Source organism: Ostrea edulis, chromosome 6 (genome assembly GCF_947568905.1).
Source record: "Ostrea edulis chromosome 6, xbOstEdul1.1, whole genome shotgun sequence".
In the NCBI taxonomy this organism is placed as follows: Eukaryota; Metazoa; Mollusca; class Bivalvia; order Ostreida; family Ostreidae; genus Ostrea; species Ostrea edulis.
In genome coordinates, this window is record NC_079169.1 from 5,764,523 (window position 1) to 5,784,054 (window position 19,532).

The following is a 19,532-nucleotide window of genomic DNA, read 5'->3' on the forward strand; positions in this document are numbered from 1 at the left end:
TGAAATTTCAGAAATCTTTTGCTTACAGCATTGCCTGTTATCATATTAAGATTTCTGTATATTTGTGTACTTCATTTTTATAGTTTTACTTTATCCAATTCCTTAATATCACAGACATTTAACAGCACATTAATCGTACCAATGTTTCCTCCAACTTCAAATAAATGAGCGTCAGTCTCTGCAAAATTGGATATTCCTTGGGCTGTATTGTCTTTTCTTTTCTTGTTTCTGAAAGAAGAGATTCTGTTACCAAATAGACATGAACTTCTCCTTCATTAATTTACAACAGTGCTACACATCAACATTCCTCTCCGTCATCTCAATGACAACAGACTAAATTTGGCTTTGGAGATAATGAATAACTTATCCAGGGTAACTGTTTGAAGCAGCACATACTTTCCGTTGTTGGTGAGGTTAGAACTGCGGAACTTGTCAATGATGTCACAAGCTGTTGTTTCTTCGTAGAGCTTCACAGCTGCACAGCTCTTGGTAAGGCAGGGAGCCTGCACCCTAATCACTCCATCCACAAAGTCACCCTGAACAACACAATTTATTTATTTAAAAAGGATTATGAAAAATTGCATCAACACTTTCTTCTAAAAACACCGAGGCAACAGTTTGGCATACCAATATACTAGCACCCTCAGTTAATGTAGAATAAAACTTGTTCAAACTAGGATTCTGAAAGCCAGGTGCTCAAAGTTTTACATAATAAGAAAATATTTGAAACATTCTAGAGCAAGGTAACAAATACCTGCGTAAAACAGTAGCAAATTCAGTGCCTATGTCCTGGGTGCAACACCCCCCCCCCCCCTTCACAAATATGTTCTTAGCTATTTTTTATTAAAATCTGTCCATCGACACTAAAATATATATGTCTGTAACTTTAAAGCCCCCTGGTTCTCCATGGTAATGCCCTGGACTCACTGGGACTTTAAAACAAACCCAGCCTTTTATGCATCCCCCCATTTTGAAATTTCTGGATCCGTCATTGGAAAATGCAAGTGGCCTCCAGTTGTGCTCTAAATTTTGTTTAAAACGGTAGTACAATGTATCTACCACACCAAAAATAACATCTAGAAATGCCCATGGAAGTAAGCATCAACCATTCCTATAATTAATGTTAATAAATTGTGCACAGAAAAAACATTCATTTATAGTATTATACAGTGGAACCCCACTATTACGTTTCTTATTTTTCACGAGAAAACAATGTTAACATCAGAGGCAACATAATAAACATTGCTAATGAAATCCAATTAACATCACTTGGTAAACGTGCATTCTCCCTAATAGAGAGGGGGATATATTTCTATATTCTGTTAATGCCTGTATTTCTTCATGTCCTTATCCTCTCTTTTCTTCATTACTAGTGTAAGATCTTGATAAACTTTGGTTATCTGTGTAGTCTGCATCTGACATGAATGTATATTTTCACTTCCTTACATAATGTGTTTGTATAAGCTTCACTCAAGAACTTGTTTGTATAATTGAAAATTTGTACATCAAATTGTAAACAGCAAATCGTTGTTTTTGTTGATAACTCATTAATTATTTTTATTTTTGAGCTAACTTTGAATCTGTTCTCATTTGAGTTTTTAGGCACCCCCTAGCTTTCAATCTGTCCTCTGAGGTTTTAGGTGCCCCCTAGCTTTCAATCTGCCTTCATTTGAGTTTGTAGGTGCCCCCTAGCTTTCAATCTGCCCTCATTTGAGTTTTTAGGTGCCCCCTAGCTTTCAATCTGTCCTTATTTGAGTTTTTAAGTGCCCCCTAGCTTTGCATCTGTCTTGTATTTATGAAACTCACCTCATTTGCTATTGCTGGTTTCTTGTAGATGTCTGATTTGTCCTTCCGAAGAAACTTTATGATCTGAAAAATAAAGAATGCAATGAAAGAATCAAAGATTTTTAACATATTACATATTCAACAAGTTGAACATGGGTTATTAGTAATAATATAAAATATGTAAATATTGCAGCGATAACAATTTGCAAATGAAACTAAAAGGTAATCAGTATTAATCCCACAATTAGCCCAAGTTAATGGAAAAGTAGGTCAAACTCCAAGGTCATGAGGTTAAGAAGTTTTGTACCAAAAGAAAGGCCTTGTCACAAAAAATACACATGTGAAATATGAAAGCCCTAGTACAAACCGTTCAAAATTTATGGCCAAGGTTAAAGTTTTTGTGGACAGACAGAGATAAAAAACTATATGTCCCTGAATCTCCGATTAACATGGATATAAGACCAGTGACGACTCTTACCGACTTCTCTCGAGCCTTTTTCTGGTTCTCCATGTCATTTTGATGCCTCATTTGTTGCAGTAAAGTTGAAGGCACCTAAAAACAATTTTTTAAACATCAAGTCTTCGATGCTCTTTCTGACACTATCAATGACAAATAAAAAGACAAACATATCCTTCTCTTATTTTGTTCTTTGAAAGTAATAATGTATGTATTATTAAGCAAGAATCACTTTTACTTCCTTTAATAATTTGAGAATAATTTGAGAATTTCTACCTCTCTAAGAACATATATTAATTTATAAGCTTGTTTCTTAAACATATCCTAAACTTTGATTCTGATATTTAGTTTTCCTTATACAAATTTAGATTAAGACTGATGAGACTGCTCTCAACTTTGATACTAACTGTCCATATGATTTTCTGGTATTTGATCAGCATCATGACAATGTTGGACGTCCCAGCAGCCATGCTGATTTCCATGTCACGGATTGCTTTGGTTTTGGACCGACTAGACGGAGATAAAAATAGATTCGGGGCCATGATCATGGCTACATTGGACAGACCCATCAAATTCTTTTGTCTTCTCTGTGTGATCTTTAACAGCAATTCTAATAACAACTGAAAGAAAGATAACATGCATTATAGCTACGACAAAAACTTAATTCTAATAACAACTGAAAGAAAGATAACAAGCATTATAGCTACGACAAAAACTTAATTCTAATAACAACTGAAAGAAATATAACAAGCATTATAGCTACGACAAAAACTTAATTCTAATAACAACTGAAAGAAATATAACATGCATTATAGCTACTACAAAAACTTAATTCTAATAACAACTGAAAGAAATATAACAAGCATTATAGCTACTACAAAAACTTAATTCTAATAACAACTGAAAGAAATATAACAAGCATTATAGCTACGACAAAAACTTAATTCTAATAACAACTGAAAGAAATATAACATGCATTATAGCTACGACAAAAACTTAATTCTAATAACAACTGAAAGAAAGATAACAAGCATTATAGCTACGACAAAAACTTAATTCTAATAACAACTGAAAGAAAGATAACAAGCATTATAGCTACGACAAAAACTTAATTCTAATAACAACTGAAAGAAAGATAACAAGCATTATAGCTACGACAAAAACTTAATTCTAATAACAACTGAAAGAAAGATAACAAGCATTATAGCTACGACAAAAACTTAATTCTAATAACAACTGAAAGAAAGATAACAAGCATTATAGCTACGACAAAAACTTAATTCTAATAACAACTGAAAGAAAGATAACAAGCATTATAGCTACGACAAAAACTTAATTCTAATAACAACTGAAAGAAAGATAACAAGCATTATAGCTACGACAAAAACTTAATTCTAATAACAACTGAAAGAAAGATAACAAGCATTATAGCTACGACAAAAACTTAATTCTAATAACAACTGAAAGAAATATAACAAGCATTATAGCTACGACAAAAAGTTCTCAAAACTTGGTAGATTATAAAATACTTCTTGATTACAGTACAGAATTTTGGTTTCTACACAGAGGTAATTTCTAACATTTTGCTGACATTAGTCTACCATATTCTATAGCTCTTTCAATCAAAATGTGAGATAACCTTCTCAGTTTAATTTACATGTGTATATATCTTACTGACACTAACCTTTAATGTATTACTGTTCACATGTATATATCTTACTGACACTAACCTTTAATGTATTACTGTACACATGTGTAGATATCTTACTGACACTAACCTTTAATGTATTCCTGTACACATGTATATATCTTACTAACACTAACCTTTAATGTATTACTGTACACATGTGTAGATATCTTACTAACACTAACATTTAATGTATTACTGTACACATGTGTATATCATTCTCTCACCAGAGGGCGCGTTACGCAAGCTTCACATACACGTCTGTCAACGCTTGGAATCACGTGACAATATAATCACATAGTATAAACAATCATTCTCGGTTTCCTTTCCCTTTAAAAGTTCGGGCAACAGGTGATACATCAGGCTCTTTTCATAGCCCACTGACACTTTAATAAGTACATATTTACCATTCAGCTGTTTGTCTCTTATTTTACAAGTTTTGTCATATTTTACAGCCTTTCTTACTTTTGATTCCATGTTTACATTTAAATCTCCACCACTTGTATGTCCTACATTCATACGCATATTGCGAAGTAGTTTCAAATTTATGATCAGAAAACAGCGATTTTAAACAATTTACAGCAAGCATCAATTTAATTGCACCAAAAACATATCATAATATGACTAAATATTTAGTCCAAAACATAAATGTTGGATAATAGAAACTTTTACAAGATTTCTGTAAAAAGCCGTTGACAGAGGTGTAGTGCGAGGAGCGCACGGAACTCTGGGTAGAGAATGATGTGTATATATCTTACTGACACTAACCTTTAATGTATTCCTGTACACATGTATATATCTTACTGACACTAACCTTTAATGTATTACTGTACACATGTGTATATATCTTACTAATACTAACCTTTAAAGGACACATCTCGTGTTTTCAAAGTATACAGAATTATATGCATTTTGTCTTCCTTATGCTTATAGAAATTAATTGTAATAGTTCGTTCGCTGAAGTATTGCGATAATTAGCCACAATACGGACTTAAATCTAAGCCCCGATTTCAAAAAGCCTAGTTAATTAGATAGGTAGTCACGTGGTACAGTGACGTCATATGCGACCTTCGTCGATCAACTTGTTGTAAAAGTAGTGTTAGATATTTTTAAAAACTCGGGTTTTAGGGGCCTAATTTATTTACCATGGATAACATTTATTTCGATGTTGACAAATTTCCCGAGTCTTACATCTTTTAGCCACCAGTGCGAGAAAAGCGAGTATGAAATCTGTATAAATTTGCGAGTAAATAATATTTACATGTATACATGGGATCACTGTCTAAACACAATTTGGTAATGCCATTTCTGTAAACAACTGTAATTAGCGTTGTTGCTTTTCTAAAATAAACAGTGCAATAATTATTAAATTTATTTTTGGAGAAGTTAGATAGGCCTAAATTATGATACGATTATGTATCATTGACAACTAGGCCTACTGTCACGGGTGCATTTCGGGGGGAAAAAATAATAATGATCAAACTTATTGTGAAAATCACAATACTTTTAAATTATTTTATTAAAGCAATTTTATTAGGCCTAATACTTATTTTTTGTTATCAACACGTTGTTACTTACGAAGTGGGAGCGCGGCGTGCTGTTGTTGTAAACACGTACACGCGTTTCTTTAAAAAAAAAAATGAAAGCATTAATTATAATTCAATTCAAAAGTCGGGAAATATTATTTTTTATTTATTTATAATTGAAAGTTCAATTATCTTTTATCTTTAAATTTCCTTTTTAAAACTACCAGTTGGTAGACACTGCTAGCAAAGTTCTGTCTATATGTGGTTACAAGGTGAAGGTCAGTTGGTGCGAGTGTGTCGAGAGCAGAACGGAAAGCATATGTCGTAGGCCTATATGTAACAGTGCGTAGCTTCGATAGAACCATTCTCTTGTAGTTTATCTACGTCTTTGTCCAAGTGCTTGTTTGGAAAAGTACAGGGACAAATTCTACTGGGAGTTTTTATGGCAAAGTCGTTGTGCCGACAAAAAATATTCACAGCTTGTCCCTCATACCTTCCTTCGAAAATTGAAAAAAACACAGTCCAAATCCTCTCTACTGACAGCAAGTACACGCTTAAACGGCACAAAACACCCTAATGCAGTGTTATTTACAAGCTGTTAATGTGATAATTGTTTGTTTGTCAATTAAATCTAATCTGTTTATGAAATGGCTATCAACTGTTTTCAAATCTTCTCGCTCGAGGTCGCATATGACGTCACAGATAATGGCGCGTAAAATATCGAAGAAAATATGCATATCGCAAGATTTGAATTTCATCGCTTTCAAATTCGAAAACTACGCAAACTGTTTCATTTAAAACACATGTAAAGTAGTTTTAGGCATGAAATAAATTAATTTTGCTGAAAAATTTAAAAAGTTTAAAAACATGAGATGTATCCTTTAATGTATTACTGTGCACATGTGTATATATCTTACTAACACTAACCTTTAATGTATTACTGTACACATGTGTATATCTTACTGACACTAACCTTTAATGTATTACTGTACACATGTGTATATCTTACTGACACTAACCTTTAATGTATTACTGTACACATGTGTATATCTTACTGACACTAACCTTTAATGTATTACTGTACACATGTATATATCTTACTGACACTAACCTTTAATGTGTTACTGTACACATGTATATATCTTACTGACACTAACCTTTAATGTGTTACTGTACACATGTGTATATATCTTACTGACACTAACCTTTAATGTATTCCTGTACACATGTGTATATATCTTACTGACACTAACCTTTAATGTATTACTGTACACATGTATATATCTTACTGACACTAACCTTTAATGTGTTACTGTACACATGTGTATATCTTACTGACACTAACCTTTAATGTATTACTGTACACATGTGTATATCTTACTGACACTAACCTTTAATGTATTCCTGTACACATTTATATATCTTACTGACACTAACCTTTAATGTGTTACTGTACACATGTATATATCTTACTGACACTAACCTTTAATGTATTACTGTACACATGTGTATATCTTACTGACACTAACCTTTAATGTATTACTGTACACATGTGTATATCTTACTGACACTAACCTTTAATGTATTACTGTACACATGTGTATATCTTACTGACACTAACCTTTAATGTATTACTGTACACATGTGTATATCTTACTGACACTAACCTTTAATGTATTCCGGTTCACATGTGTATATCTTACTGACACTAACCTTTAATGTATTACTGTACACATTTATATATCTTACTGACACTAACCTTTAATGTATTACTGTACACATGTGTAGATATCTTACTGACACTAACCTTTAATGTATTACTGTACACATGTGTATATCTTACTGACACTAACCTTTAATGTATTACTGTACACATGTGTATATCTTACTGACACTAACCTTTAATGTATTCCGGTTCACATGTGGAAGTAAAAGAATGAGCAGATTTAAGGCCCTTAACTGATTTTTTCTCTCTTTAATATCTACAACAGAAAATGATAAGCAATTAATAATAACTAGCATTTTATGGCTTTGGAATATATATACATGTATTTATTTAAGAAATAAGGTATCATTTAAAAATATTTATCGGGATATAAATACGGGTTGGTCACGTGATCAAATTCCATAAAGCCCAAAGGGCTTTATGGAAAATTTGATCATGTACCAACCCGTATTTATATCCCGATAAATATTTTTAAATGATACCTTATTACTTATATTTACATTTTTGGTTGGTAACATTGCTGAATTGTGTTAACAACACGTTTCCATACATTTCAAATTGTTGACGTCCACAACGAAGCGTCATAGATGTTCAAAATGACGACAACACAAAACAAAGTTCTATAAAATGAAGAACTGTTTTAATTATTAAGACGCTAGAAAGGAAGTATATCAACATATACTTATACATTAACTCGGGAGTATATAATGGAAAACTCTTCCATATGTCTAATTTTAGGGGGTGGGGGAATTATGATTTAAACGGGGATGCGCAGTGTTACACTTAGAGTTGTGATGCGCTTTGACTTTTGAAAAGTGAAGACGTTGAAAACCGACTTTGAAAGATATTCTGTGGATATTGCGGAGTTAACAGAAGACTGAGATGGAGGAACATGAAGAACAGGGCGGCAGTCGTCAGGTGTAGGCAAATCTTTTATAGACAGGACAGAGGACGCAGCTCAGATGAATCTCCGGAAAGAACTGAACATCGCAGAGAATGTGGAACTGCACGAAGGTAAGGGACGGTTTGGATTTGGATATGTAATTGTTGATAAACATGAGCTCACTGAACGCTTCTTTTGACTCGATAATTTTTTGTAATAGGTTTTTAACGACGCCTCGCTTCGATGTCCCGACATAAACTTGGAAACCGACATCAAGCACTATGGCTGCTGTGGCACGGAAGCAGTGTGGTGTGTAGGTCTTAATGCACTTTGACGACTTATCGGCCATACATCCTGTGAATGACCTTTTTGCTAAAGCCTAATGTCATCGTCTAGCAGTAAGTACAATTCCGCATCACCGATGACCAGGGTGAAGTTGTAGCAGACGAAATTTTAGACATACATTAGGCCTAGTAGGCTAGTAACTAAAGACATTGTTTACAGAAATGTTTTTATCAATTATTGATGAAAGTTCACTGCTTGGAATACAAATAAAACCGTAAATACATATTGTGATGTTGATTTCATCTATTGAAAGATTTCTGTAGTAAGTGAGAGCGATTGCTAGATGTGTATTGCCTTAGTAAAAGTAGTACCTGTTACCTACTTTTAACAAATGTTCATACGCACAGCCTTGACCTCTGTTGACCCCGTAGTAGATTTATCCAGAAATAAATACGTATTGCTCGTAATAGTGTTATGTAGGAGAAAACAGTTGCAAATGTAAATATATATATATATATATATATATATATGTATTCGCACGCACGCATATTAAGATGCTTGTAACAATGGTCTGTTTCGTTAATTGTGCTCATCCTTTAGTACACTCAACCTTACAGGTTAAACCTTTGAGAGGTACACACAGGGAGATCTTTATCTCTTCACTTTCACACTTTACAAATTAACCTTTGAGAGGTACATACAAGATCTTTATGTCTTCACTTTCATTTAGGGGGAGATTTCGTGTGACACTCTTTCTCAACCTCATTTACCCCCCCCCCCCCCCCCCCCCCCTTCCTTTAAAACAAACAACGATTGACAGTCACTGTAGACAAGCTACCATAACCATTGTTTTAAATATCAATGCAAGACTTATCGATAAGAATAAAAAATATTACATTAAATCATGGAAATTAAATAGCATTTTTTCACAACAATTTTACAAGCTACCCTATGCCCTATTCATTTAGGAAAAATCATCAACAATTTGAATATTGAAATTTTTCAATGACAAACTCTTTGGAATCCATGGATAAAACATTATATAACTATTGATTTTTTGCACAGATAGCTTTTTTCGCATTTCATATATTGCTTTGAATTATGTAACATGGCATGTATGTCATGAAAATCAACACAATAGATAGGGTTCTAAAAAATCTTAATTAGATAATGACAACGTTCTGTTGTACTATATGTATTCGCTCTCATCGAGACGCTACTGACGTAATAGGATATGAAAAAAGTTTGGCACAAAATTTGTTTTATAAAGTTGAAATAAAATTTTAATCAGCTAATTCCATTGGGAAGTTTCGACACCATTATTTAGGGAATTTTTAAAGATTTTTTTCGAGAGGAAACTGCTGAGATTTGGTTGAAATTCTTATGTTTGAAAAACACTGAAGAAATAAAACCAAAGTCCATGCATTATGCAGGTCTTCAATACAAACACTGAGTGAAAGGATAAGGTCTTAGCTCAACAAATAAGGAGAGGATTTAAATGTACCATACTGTTTAACTTTTTTTTTTTTTGCGTATCATAAATTTTGCGGGGAAAAACCCCCAAATACTGCTATTTTTTATTTGCTTAAAAGTCGGATTTAGAGTTACATGTACAAAGTTTCAGTTTTGTACAGAACAGACATTACTGTTACGGATGTTATCACTCACAAATTAACAGGTGCGTGAACAGAGTGATAACACCTGCTCACCACTTAAGATAATTAGTACTACACCCGAGGTGGTGAGTTTCTACTCACTGAGTTATTCATATCTTGTAAAATATGGGATACAATTGGCGAAACTTTTATTGCTCGCAAAAAAAGGGAAAATTGGATTATCACAGGAAAAATAAACGTTATACGGTATATAAAATTCAATATCACATAAAGGGACATAACTCTTGCATGAAACAGTAAATCACATTTCTCCTGCTGGTTGTCTGCGGCAAAAAGTTTAAATTCAGAGCAAGGGGACATCTCGGAGAAAGTCAATATGTGAAAGCATAATGGAAACAGTGCAGAGACCCTAGACAGATTAATTAAAAGATGGACAGATGCAAAATGAATCGGCAGAAAAAAACTCATCATACTCTCTATTTGTGCAAAAGCTTCAATGTATTCATGAGACAGGAGAGGGTGAGGAAGCTCCCGCAGAAACTGCTTCATTAGCGCAGCCACATCATGTGGGAGGACATCATCCCACGAAAACTCCTCCATGTAAAATTTATCCTCTAAATCCTTTCGAAGTTGCTGAAACATAAAATCATATTTTTCTCATTTATGCTCTTTCATCACTCAGACAAGTTAGGAATTAAAATCGACGAACACAAAAGTATTTCTATACTACATTAAATGACATCCATGTTTGCCAACTGTAAATTATGGTACCTTAACTCGGGCTGTCGATCCAGGAATCCTTAATACTCCCTCATGTTCCAAACAGTGCTGTTCCATGTATTTAATCATCTACAAAGACCAAGGTAAAATCATGACCATGTTTGGCCCAAAATGAAGATAGAATTCAAATTTCCATCAATCACAAGGGTTGCAAAGTGCACAGTCTATTAATACTGACCTATGATGCATGCATTTGCGCATATGACTAAGAAATGTTGGTAGTGATTTTTTTTTTTAGAATTGTACAAAGGTGTTCCACAAGGTTCTTTTCTTGGTCTTTTATCTTCAATATTTTTATCAATGATATTTTTCAATTATGTCTGATTTTTATCTTTACAATTATGCTGATGATAATACTCTTTCAAACTCATGCAATATTGTCAATCTGAAAAAGATTCTGGAATTAAATTCTTCCATTCGGTTTACAGACAAATGGAAGCAAATCCCAATAAATTTCAATGAGTGTGTCTAGGGAAAAAGAACGAACAGAACACCGGTTTTGAAATAGATAACAATACTATTCATCCAAAAAATGAAGTTTGGCTTCTTGGCTATAGATTTCAAACTTAAGTTTACCAGCCATGTGTCAAGTATCTGTAAAAAAGTTTCTCAACAGCTAAACGTCCTTAAAAGAATAGGTGTACATCTGACATAATTAGGAAAACTAACAACATTATTTGACCAATACACGAAAGCTCCAAGAAAAGCACTTAGCTGCAAAGAAAACCCTTTATATGGCTTTTGTCGACCTCGAGAAAGCCTTTGATCGAGTGCCAAGGAATGTGTAATCTGGTGGGCCATGTGAAAGCTGAGTGTTGAGGAATGGCTGGTACAGATGGTACAATCGATGTACTCAGATGCTAGGAACCGTGTGCGTGTTGGAGACGGATACAGTGACACCTTCTGTGTGGGAGTAGGTGTACATCAGGGTTCTGTACTGAGCCTGCTGCTCTTCATCATCGTCTTGGAAGCCTTGTCAATCGAGCTGCACACTGGCTGCCCTTGGGAGCTCTAGTATGCTGATGACCTTGCCACTGTCGACACCTCACTAGAGGCACTAGTTGACAGAATCACCACCTGGAAGAAGGGCATGAAAGCAAAGGGTCTAAGAGTGAACATGGGAAAGACCAAAGTAATGATTGCTGGACCAAACCTGAACTCTCTTCGAAGATCAGGAAAACACCCTTGTTCAGTACGTCTAAGAGGAACAGGAAGAAACTCCATCTTCTGCACCAACTGCTCTTGCTGGGTCCACAAGAACTGTAGTGGAATTAAAGGTCCACTCAGACCAGACCCACAATACTCATGTCTACGCTGTATGGGCACAGCAAAACCAATAGATGGTAGGCAGTAAGTGAGGTTGAGGTTGATGGAGACACACTTGATGTGGTTGCTGACTTCTGCTACCTCGGAGATACTATGTCTTCTGGTGGGAGGTGTGAGCTTGCAGCCATATCGTGGTGCAGGTAAGCCTGGAAAAAGTTCAGAAAACTCCTACCTATCCTCTCAAACAAGCAACTCCCTACTACAATCAGAGGTCAAGTTTACTCCAGCTGTGTGAGGAGTGTCATGCTCTATGGTTCAGAAACGTGGGCAACATCAGCGAGCACCGTTAAGCACCTTCAACGTAACAACAGAGCCATGATAAGATGGACCTGCCTGGTCAAACCTGAAGAAGACGTTCAATTTGAGACTCTTCTATCTATGCTCAAAATAAGAGACATTGCTGAAGTTTTCCAATTGGGCAGGCTGAGATGGCTTGGACACGTTGAGCGCAGCACAAGCTGGATCTCGCAGGTCAGATGCATGAACATTGTAGCACAGCGGGGCCAAGGCAGACCAAAGCTTTCTTGGAACGAAATAGTGAAGCGTGATCATGTAGCCCTGAACATAGACTCTACCAACCCACTGAATCGCCATGCGTGGAGAGGAAGACTTCGCTCTCGACAGACAGACAGGCCACACCCTCGATATGAGGATTAATACATGGCCTGTATAATCACAACCGGTTGATGATGATGATGATGACACAGTATATGGACATGCAAAACAAAAATCAAATAGATCAGAACTACTTACATCTTCAAAAACCAGTGGAACAGTCTGATTGGGTTTTGTTTTCTGATCATGGTCCAGCAATGTTTGCAATGGCACCCCAAAAATACCATTTTCTGGAACCAATCAAATCACATCAAACATCATATTAACATGTAACCGTGGAAACACGACCTCAAATTACTACAACACATAAGGGTTTCTCAGTCTCAACATATTTTTCAAAATAATGTAGGGAAATACATTATCAGCTGCCGTACCACTATTGAAGCATGCGTTTTGTTCACATATATAATTTCTACACATTTCATGTCTTTTAATCACAGTTTGGAATATTAGATTTCGTGATTGCTTGCTATTGATACATAATTATAACCCATGATGTCGACAGAGCTTCGTTTTGTTCATGTGTGTGAGACTATTTTGTTTGATAGTTTATGTATACACATGCATTTGTATGTATCGATTGGAAAACTAGGTCATGTTAAAATCAAGTAATATCATTGTCATTCTACAAGTAACACTGCACATTTGTGTATGTATGGCATTTCATGTTTTCTAGAAGACAAAGCAGGGAAACATCATCTATATAATGTCATAATTTGGAATCTAAGCCATTCTGGTCTTTGCAAATTGGGAAGTAAACACATCACAACTCATTGTGAGAAAGTAGAAGTATATTTATTTGGTTTGGGAATGATTTGCATCAGAATTCTTGCACAAAACACAATTAATTAAGAAGCTTGATGGACAGACAGACAGAATTAGTATGAATCAGCCTCTCTAAAGACACGCGAACTAAAATGGACAAGAAATGAAACCTACCTTTAGCTTTCTTTTTGCCTTTCTGTCGATGATAGATAATATTGTGCTTTTCTAATAGAGATGTCAACTCTATGAGAGCCAGGGATTTAATCTGGTTCATATCGGCATCACTCAGGTCACTCGCTGTTGTTAACCCCAACTTGTCGGATACCACTCGGAAATTCTACATAATATGAACATTCCTATTTTCATTGCAATATTGGAAACAGCGAAAGTAAAGTATATTTAAGAAATAAAATTCATTTTCGAAAATACATGAGGGCATGAACTGCAACACTTTACGCCAGCATACATGTACTTCATGAAGCACATTAGCGCTTCATTGAAAAAATATGCTGGCATGAAGCATTGCTGTTCATACCCTCACGTATTTTCAAAAATGAAATAAATTTTTTATAATTACGTTTTACTTTCATTTCTGTCAGAATATTCCCAGCTGTTGGATTAGTCATACTTAATTTCTCAACATTCATATGCACATTGTTCACATTCATGAGGAAATGGCTATCATTTCAATTGTTAAAGATATATCAAAGGGAAAAACATTGAAAATGAAAATATTATGAAATATTTCAAATGGAGTGATAAAATGAAACTCACTGGTAACTCATCTTCACTCTCTAGCCCGGCGGTCTGCATGGTATTCTGTGTGTAAATCAACACAAACTATACAGTGTATATTTCTGTGACTGCATGGTATTCTGTGTGTAAGTTAACACAAACTATACAGTGTATATTTCTGTGACTGCGTGGTATTCTGTGTGTAAATCAACACAAACTATATAGTGTATATTTCTGTGACTGCATGGTATTCTGTGTGTAAGTTAACACAAACTATACAGTGTATATTTCTGTGACTGCGTGGTATTCTGTGTGTAAATCAACACAAACTATACAGTGTATATTTCTGTGACTGCATGGTATTCTGTGTGTAAGTTAACACAAACTATACAGTGTATATTTCTGTGACTGAGTGGTATTCTGTGTGTAAGTTAACACAAACTATACAGTGTATATTTCTGTGACTGAGTGGTATTCTGTGTGTAAGTCAACACAAACTATACAGTGTATATTTCTGTGACTGAGTGGTATTCTGTGTGTAAGTTAACACAAACTATACAGTGTATATTTCTGTGACTGCGTGGTATTCTGTGTGTAAATCAACACAAACTATATAGTGTATATTTCACTACTGAAGTATCAGTGGTCATTCAAATTTATCAAAAGAGTGTTTGTGAGTAAATTTCACAACCAATGATGCATATATTGATAGCAGAAAAGAATATCTAAATACATGTACCGTCAAGTGACAGTGCATATGACCTACTTATTCTAGCTGGCATTTAGCGACTGAATAATTTCCAGCTGATATCACCTACCTTTTACTTATTATGAACGAAATCCTTTACAAATTTCTGTATCACTCACTTCAAATCATCTGATATCTATGATTGCTGAAGATTGGCATCAATTTTACATATAATACACAAAAAACACAAAAATACCTTGGTTTTCGCAGTTTCCTCTAACCTCAGCTCAAATTCAATATCCTCATCAGAAATGCTGGGCATAGCACAAAGAGTTCGCCCATGATCTTCAGGAGAACTAGGCCCCATGTATTTATTAAAAGTACCTTTGGGCTGCATGCTCAACATCTCAATTCCTAAAACAAAGATAATTTATGTACTAGCATTTAACTCTTTACATGATTAAAAATTCTCCCCTTAAACTAAGGAGTCTTTATTTCATCTCAAAATTTCTTTTAATTTCTATAATTTGCAAAAATTCAACCGATACATATCCACAAATGAAAACCAAGATAGCTAGTGCTCATAGCCAGCTGGAAATTGAAAATAATCTTTTGAGAATATACATGTATTACAAAAAAATTTCCAAAAATGATTCCTTATGATAAAGGGACACAACTCCAGAACAACAAAAGTGGATGGGTCTGTGTTTAATGGTACTTATTCACAGTTGGAAAAATCTCAATTCAGTTGTCATTGGAAGTTGTCTGAATCAAGGGGCATAACTCCAGGGCAAAAAAATGAAATCAACCGAATCTGAACTCATTCTGTTAGTACGTATCGAACATTTCCCTAATAATCTGATTAAACTTCTTTAGTTACTAGCCAAATCAAAGTACTGAAAGTACTGACGGGAGTTGATTTTATGTAGATTTGCACCAGATGCTTCTGGGATTGAGAATTATTCCAAAATACTAATAAACAAAAATAGAGAAGTACATTCCAAAGTCATAAACTTGTGTTGTTTCTCTATAACAATCAACGCGTAATTATTTATGTCTACATACATGTATACACACTGGTAAGTTAACACAATATTGTCTGGATTCTATTTTACTCTTCCAACATATTATATAGTAATATTCTTAAAATTGCTCATTTCTGTCAAAATATGTCACTACACTAATATTCTAGCACAAGAACATGTTTGGAAAACTCCACACATAACTTAATAATTATTTGGTTTATGCTAATTTTTCATTTTATTTTTTTTCTACATGTACAACTCCTCTTAAAGATTGACACGACTTACACAACTAAACAATTCCCCATTGCTTCAAGTGCAAGAACTTGTACTTAAACACCAGACATTTACGTATCCTTTATCTTTAAAATTGAAAATTTGAAATTCAATTCTTAGAGCTCTATGCAAATCATCTAAGAAAATCTTGATGTACATAACTTTGTATGCATCAACCATACATGCCAACTTTCCCGATTTGTGCGGGATTCTCCCGATTTAAAGCAACTGAAAAGGCAAATCCCGATATCCCGATCGGGATTGCAAAAATACCCCGAAATCCCGATTTTCTAAAAATATCTCCCGTTTTACGACAACAAACCCCCATTTCCAACCGGAATTTGAAATCCCACATCATTTCTGAACTGGCCAATCAGAAATCGGGACAATAGTCAGCCATTGCTGTTTACCTGTGTCGCATGGTATCGGGGTGGTGTAATTTACCTGGTCTGCCTGTGTCGGGGTGCTTATTGGACAGTGCGAAGCATGTTTTGATAGTAATTAATCGGGAAGACGGATTTCAAATTGACATATTCTTTACACAAACGTGAATGACAACGATGATAGTGTCACCACCAAACAATCGGACATTCCCGATTTTTGCCTCTCGCTGACAGCATCCATAATTTGCAATAAGGTACGTCAAATATATATATTTTTCCAACTATAATAATATAGGCTATCCGAATCTATCTGTCTATAGCGATGTATTATATAGTCTATATAGTGTAGTATTCAATAGACTTTGTGATGCGTAATTCGCATGTCTGTAATGAATTTTATATTTAGCAAGTAGCCTTAATTTACAAGTAAAATCGTATATTTTGATGTGGTTTTTTTTTCCTGGTAATTATTTCAGATGTCATGGGTGCAAAGGTTTTGTTCGCAAACTTCATAGCAGGGCAGATCACTCCTTTTCTGGTTGCAATGCAGATTATTCCATCAGACTCTGCAAGCCCATGTTTACAGACAAGCAAGATCACCTTTGTAGTCGTACCTAAATGCATGTGCTTTAAATTTTGATATATAGACCAGCCAATTATTGTATGGTGTAAAAGGATTCAACTTTAAGTATTATTTGATAATATGTATGTGACTTGTTGTTGGAGAGGATTTTTTGCTGAATAGATGATTTTAATAAAATATTTATGTATATCTTTCAAAGTTGTTGTTTTGGTTTTTTTTTTTATAGTTAACATGGTTAATGGGCAAACACACCTGATGTTGTGTTAATATATGATACATTTACAATTTGATTGATATTTTATTGTCAACTTCCCACATTTATGTAGCAATATTCCATTATCACCTGCATATGGTGTTTATATATCTCAACTGATTCGATATGCAAGAGCTTGTTCTGGGTATAGTCAGTTTTTAAATCGAGATAAGCTACTGACAAACAAGTTGATGGTACAGGGATTTCAACAGTCTCGATTGAAGTCAGCATTTCGCAAATTCTATGGTCGTTATAACGATCTAGTTCGTCAATACAACCTCGCATTGGGTCAAATGCTGTCTGACGTGTTTCATACCGATTGTTAAGCCGTTCTTGGCACACTGATTTTGACTGCGGATAACTCCGTTTACCTGATCAGGATATGGGGCTCACGGCGGGTGTGACCGGTCAACAGGGGATGCTTACTCCTCCTAGGCACCTGATCCCACCTCTGGTGTGTCCAGGGGTCCGTGTTTGCCCAACTATCTATTTTGTATTGCTCGTAGGAGTTATGAGATTGATCACTGTTCGTTATCTTCACCTTGCATTTGAAAAGACAAATATTTATTTTTGATGGTAAAATGTCGTGAATTTTAAGCTTTGAAAAAAGGTCGTCGCGCGCAAAATCCCCCATGGGGATTTTTAAAAGTTGGCATGTATGATCAACAAATGACTGTCACAGTAAAATAGCTACAATTTATTCAATTTACAAAAATAGCCATGCTGGTATTAATTTTGCACATGAACGGACAGTGATCAATTTAATAAATTCTAAAAGGAATACAAAATTAAGAGTTGGACAAACACGGAGTCTTGTACATATTAGAAGTTGGATCAGGCACCTAAGAGGAGTAAGCATAACCAGTCAACCAGTCACACCAGCTGTGAGCCCTATGTTTTGATCACTTAAACACAGGTGATTGTGTACAGGACTCCATGTTCCACCCCCTCCTTGTATTTTTTAATAGTATTTCGGGTGTATTTTTGATAAAATATGAAACTTCTGTCAATTCAGTATTTCTTTTTTATTGGAATAATAAAATCTGGCATAGAAATCGTTGTTGTTGTTTTTTTTAAATGTCATATCAACGATCATTAGAAATGAATAACGTACGCAATTTAGACGGTGACATTTTAAAAAAAAAATTTGCACTTTGCTGAGAAATCCTATCAAAAGAGCAATTACCAACTGAAAAGAACGATCATTCTAAATCTGCTAATGATTCTTGGACTAAATGCATCGCTATTTAGTGCACAATAATTTCTTCACACTGTTCAATTGCATCATTATAACCTCACCACCTACAACGAACCGAAAGTGTGATGTTGATATCTTTCTGTCGCGCCCACTATTTTTAAAACAAATACCATTAGTTGCAAGAAAAGGTAAGAGAACACCTATGAAAGTAAAAAGACGCTTGTTTATTGTGTACAAATGGCCGGATGAGTTTAAGCTTATATCATAGAAAATAGGGGGAATTTTTCTTTAGTGTTCTGAGTGTCAGAAAATACCACAGAAAGTGAAAATAGTAATTTAGGTTTGGAGGTAAAAGAAAAACTTAAATTTCCAATGTCTGATTGGAAAAATATCCAAATAGCTCACCTTTGAAGACTCTTAATCATGATTTGGAGCATAATGATGTTGACAAAATATCTGCTTGAAGGCTAGATCAAAACAGAATAATGTTTGATTATGATCTAAAATGATATGGGGGGGTTTGGGATTGGAAGATGTTAGTCATTTTTAATTATTATCATCATTATGCACACTACGTATGTGTGCGATGCATGCACATGTGCTTCTTGATGGCTGTAATGTGCTTCTTCATGGCATGATATTTGTTTAATCTTATAACACAAAGTTTTGATTCTTTTTAACAATTACCCAAAGAAATAATACTATTTGATTTTCATGATCGGATTTGGATCTGAACATATGGATGGGGCTTGATTAAATATGTATATTGTTTAGATAAAGTCACACCTTTTGAAAAACAAATGTTATGTGAAGCATTGTCAATTGCAATCTAACTAAAGTACAGACCTATATTATATTTAAAAATATATAAGTAAATCAATCTGACTAAAGTACAGACCTATATTATATTTAAAAATATATAGGTATATCAATCTGACTAAAG

General features: G+C 34.6%; 1 protein-coding gene across 4 annotated transcripts in view; it reads right to left on the reverse strand.

Annotated features, from left to right (window-relative positions):
* LOC125683469 (rho GTPase-activating protein 18-like) overlaps positions 1-19,532 on the reverse strand; it is a 52,929-nt gene that overhangs the window by 3,924 nt on the left and 29,473 nt on the right. For all 4 annotated transcript variants that reach the window (XM_056141385.1, XM_056141384.1, XM_056141387.1 and 1 more), the window contains 12 exons: positions 15,131-15,288; positions 14,226-14,270; positions 13,626-13,788; positions 12,825-12,916; positions 10,737-10,814; positions 10,439-10,598; positions 7,355-7,437; positions 2,650-2,862; positions 2,264-2,338; positions 1,807-1,869; positions 397-536; positions 140-228 (listed from right to left, as the gene is read on the reverse strand). In XM_056141385.1, the coding sequence (XP_055997360.1) occupies positions 140-228; positions 397-536; positions 1,807-1,869; positions 2,264-2,338; positions 2,650-2,862; positions 7,355-7,437; positions 10,439-10,598; positions 10,737-10,814; positions 12,825-12,916; positions 13,626-13,788; positions 14,226-14,270; positions 15,131-15,288 (1,359 nt within the window). The remainder of the gene's footprint in view (positions 1-139; positions 229-396; positions 537-1,806; positions 1,870-2,263; positions 2,339-2,649; positions 2,863-7,354; positions 7,438-10,438; positions 10,599-10,736; positions 10,815-12,824; positions 12,917-13,625; positions 13,789-14,225; positions 14,271-15,130; positions 15,289-19,532) is intronic.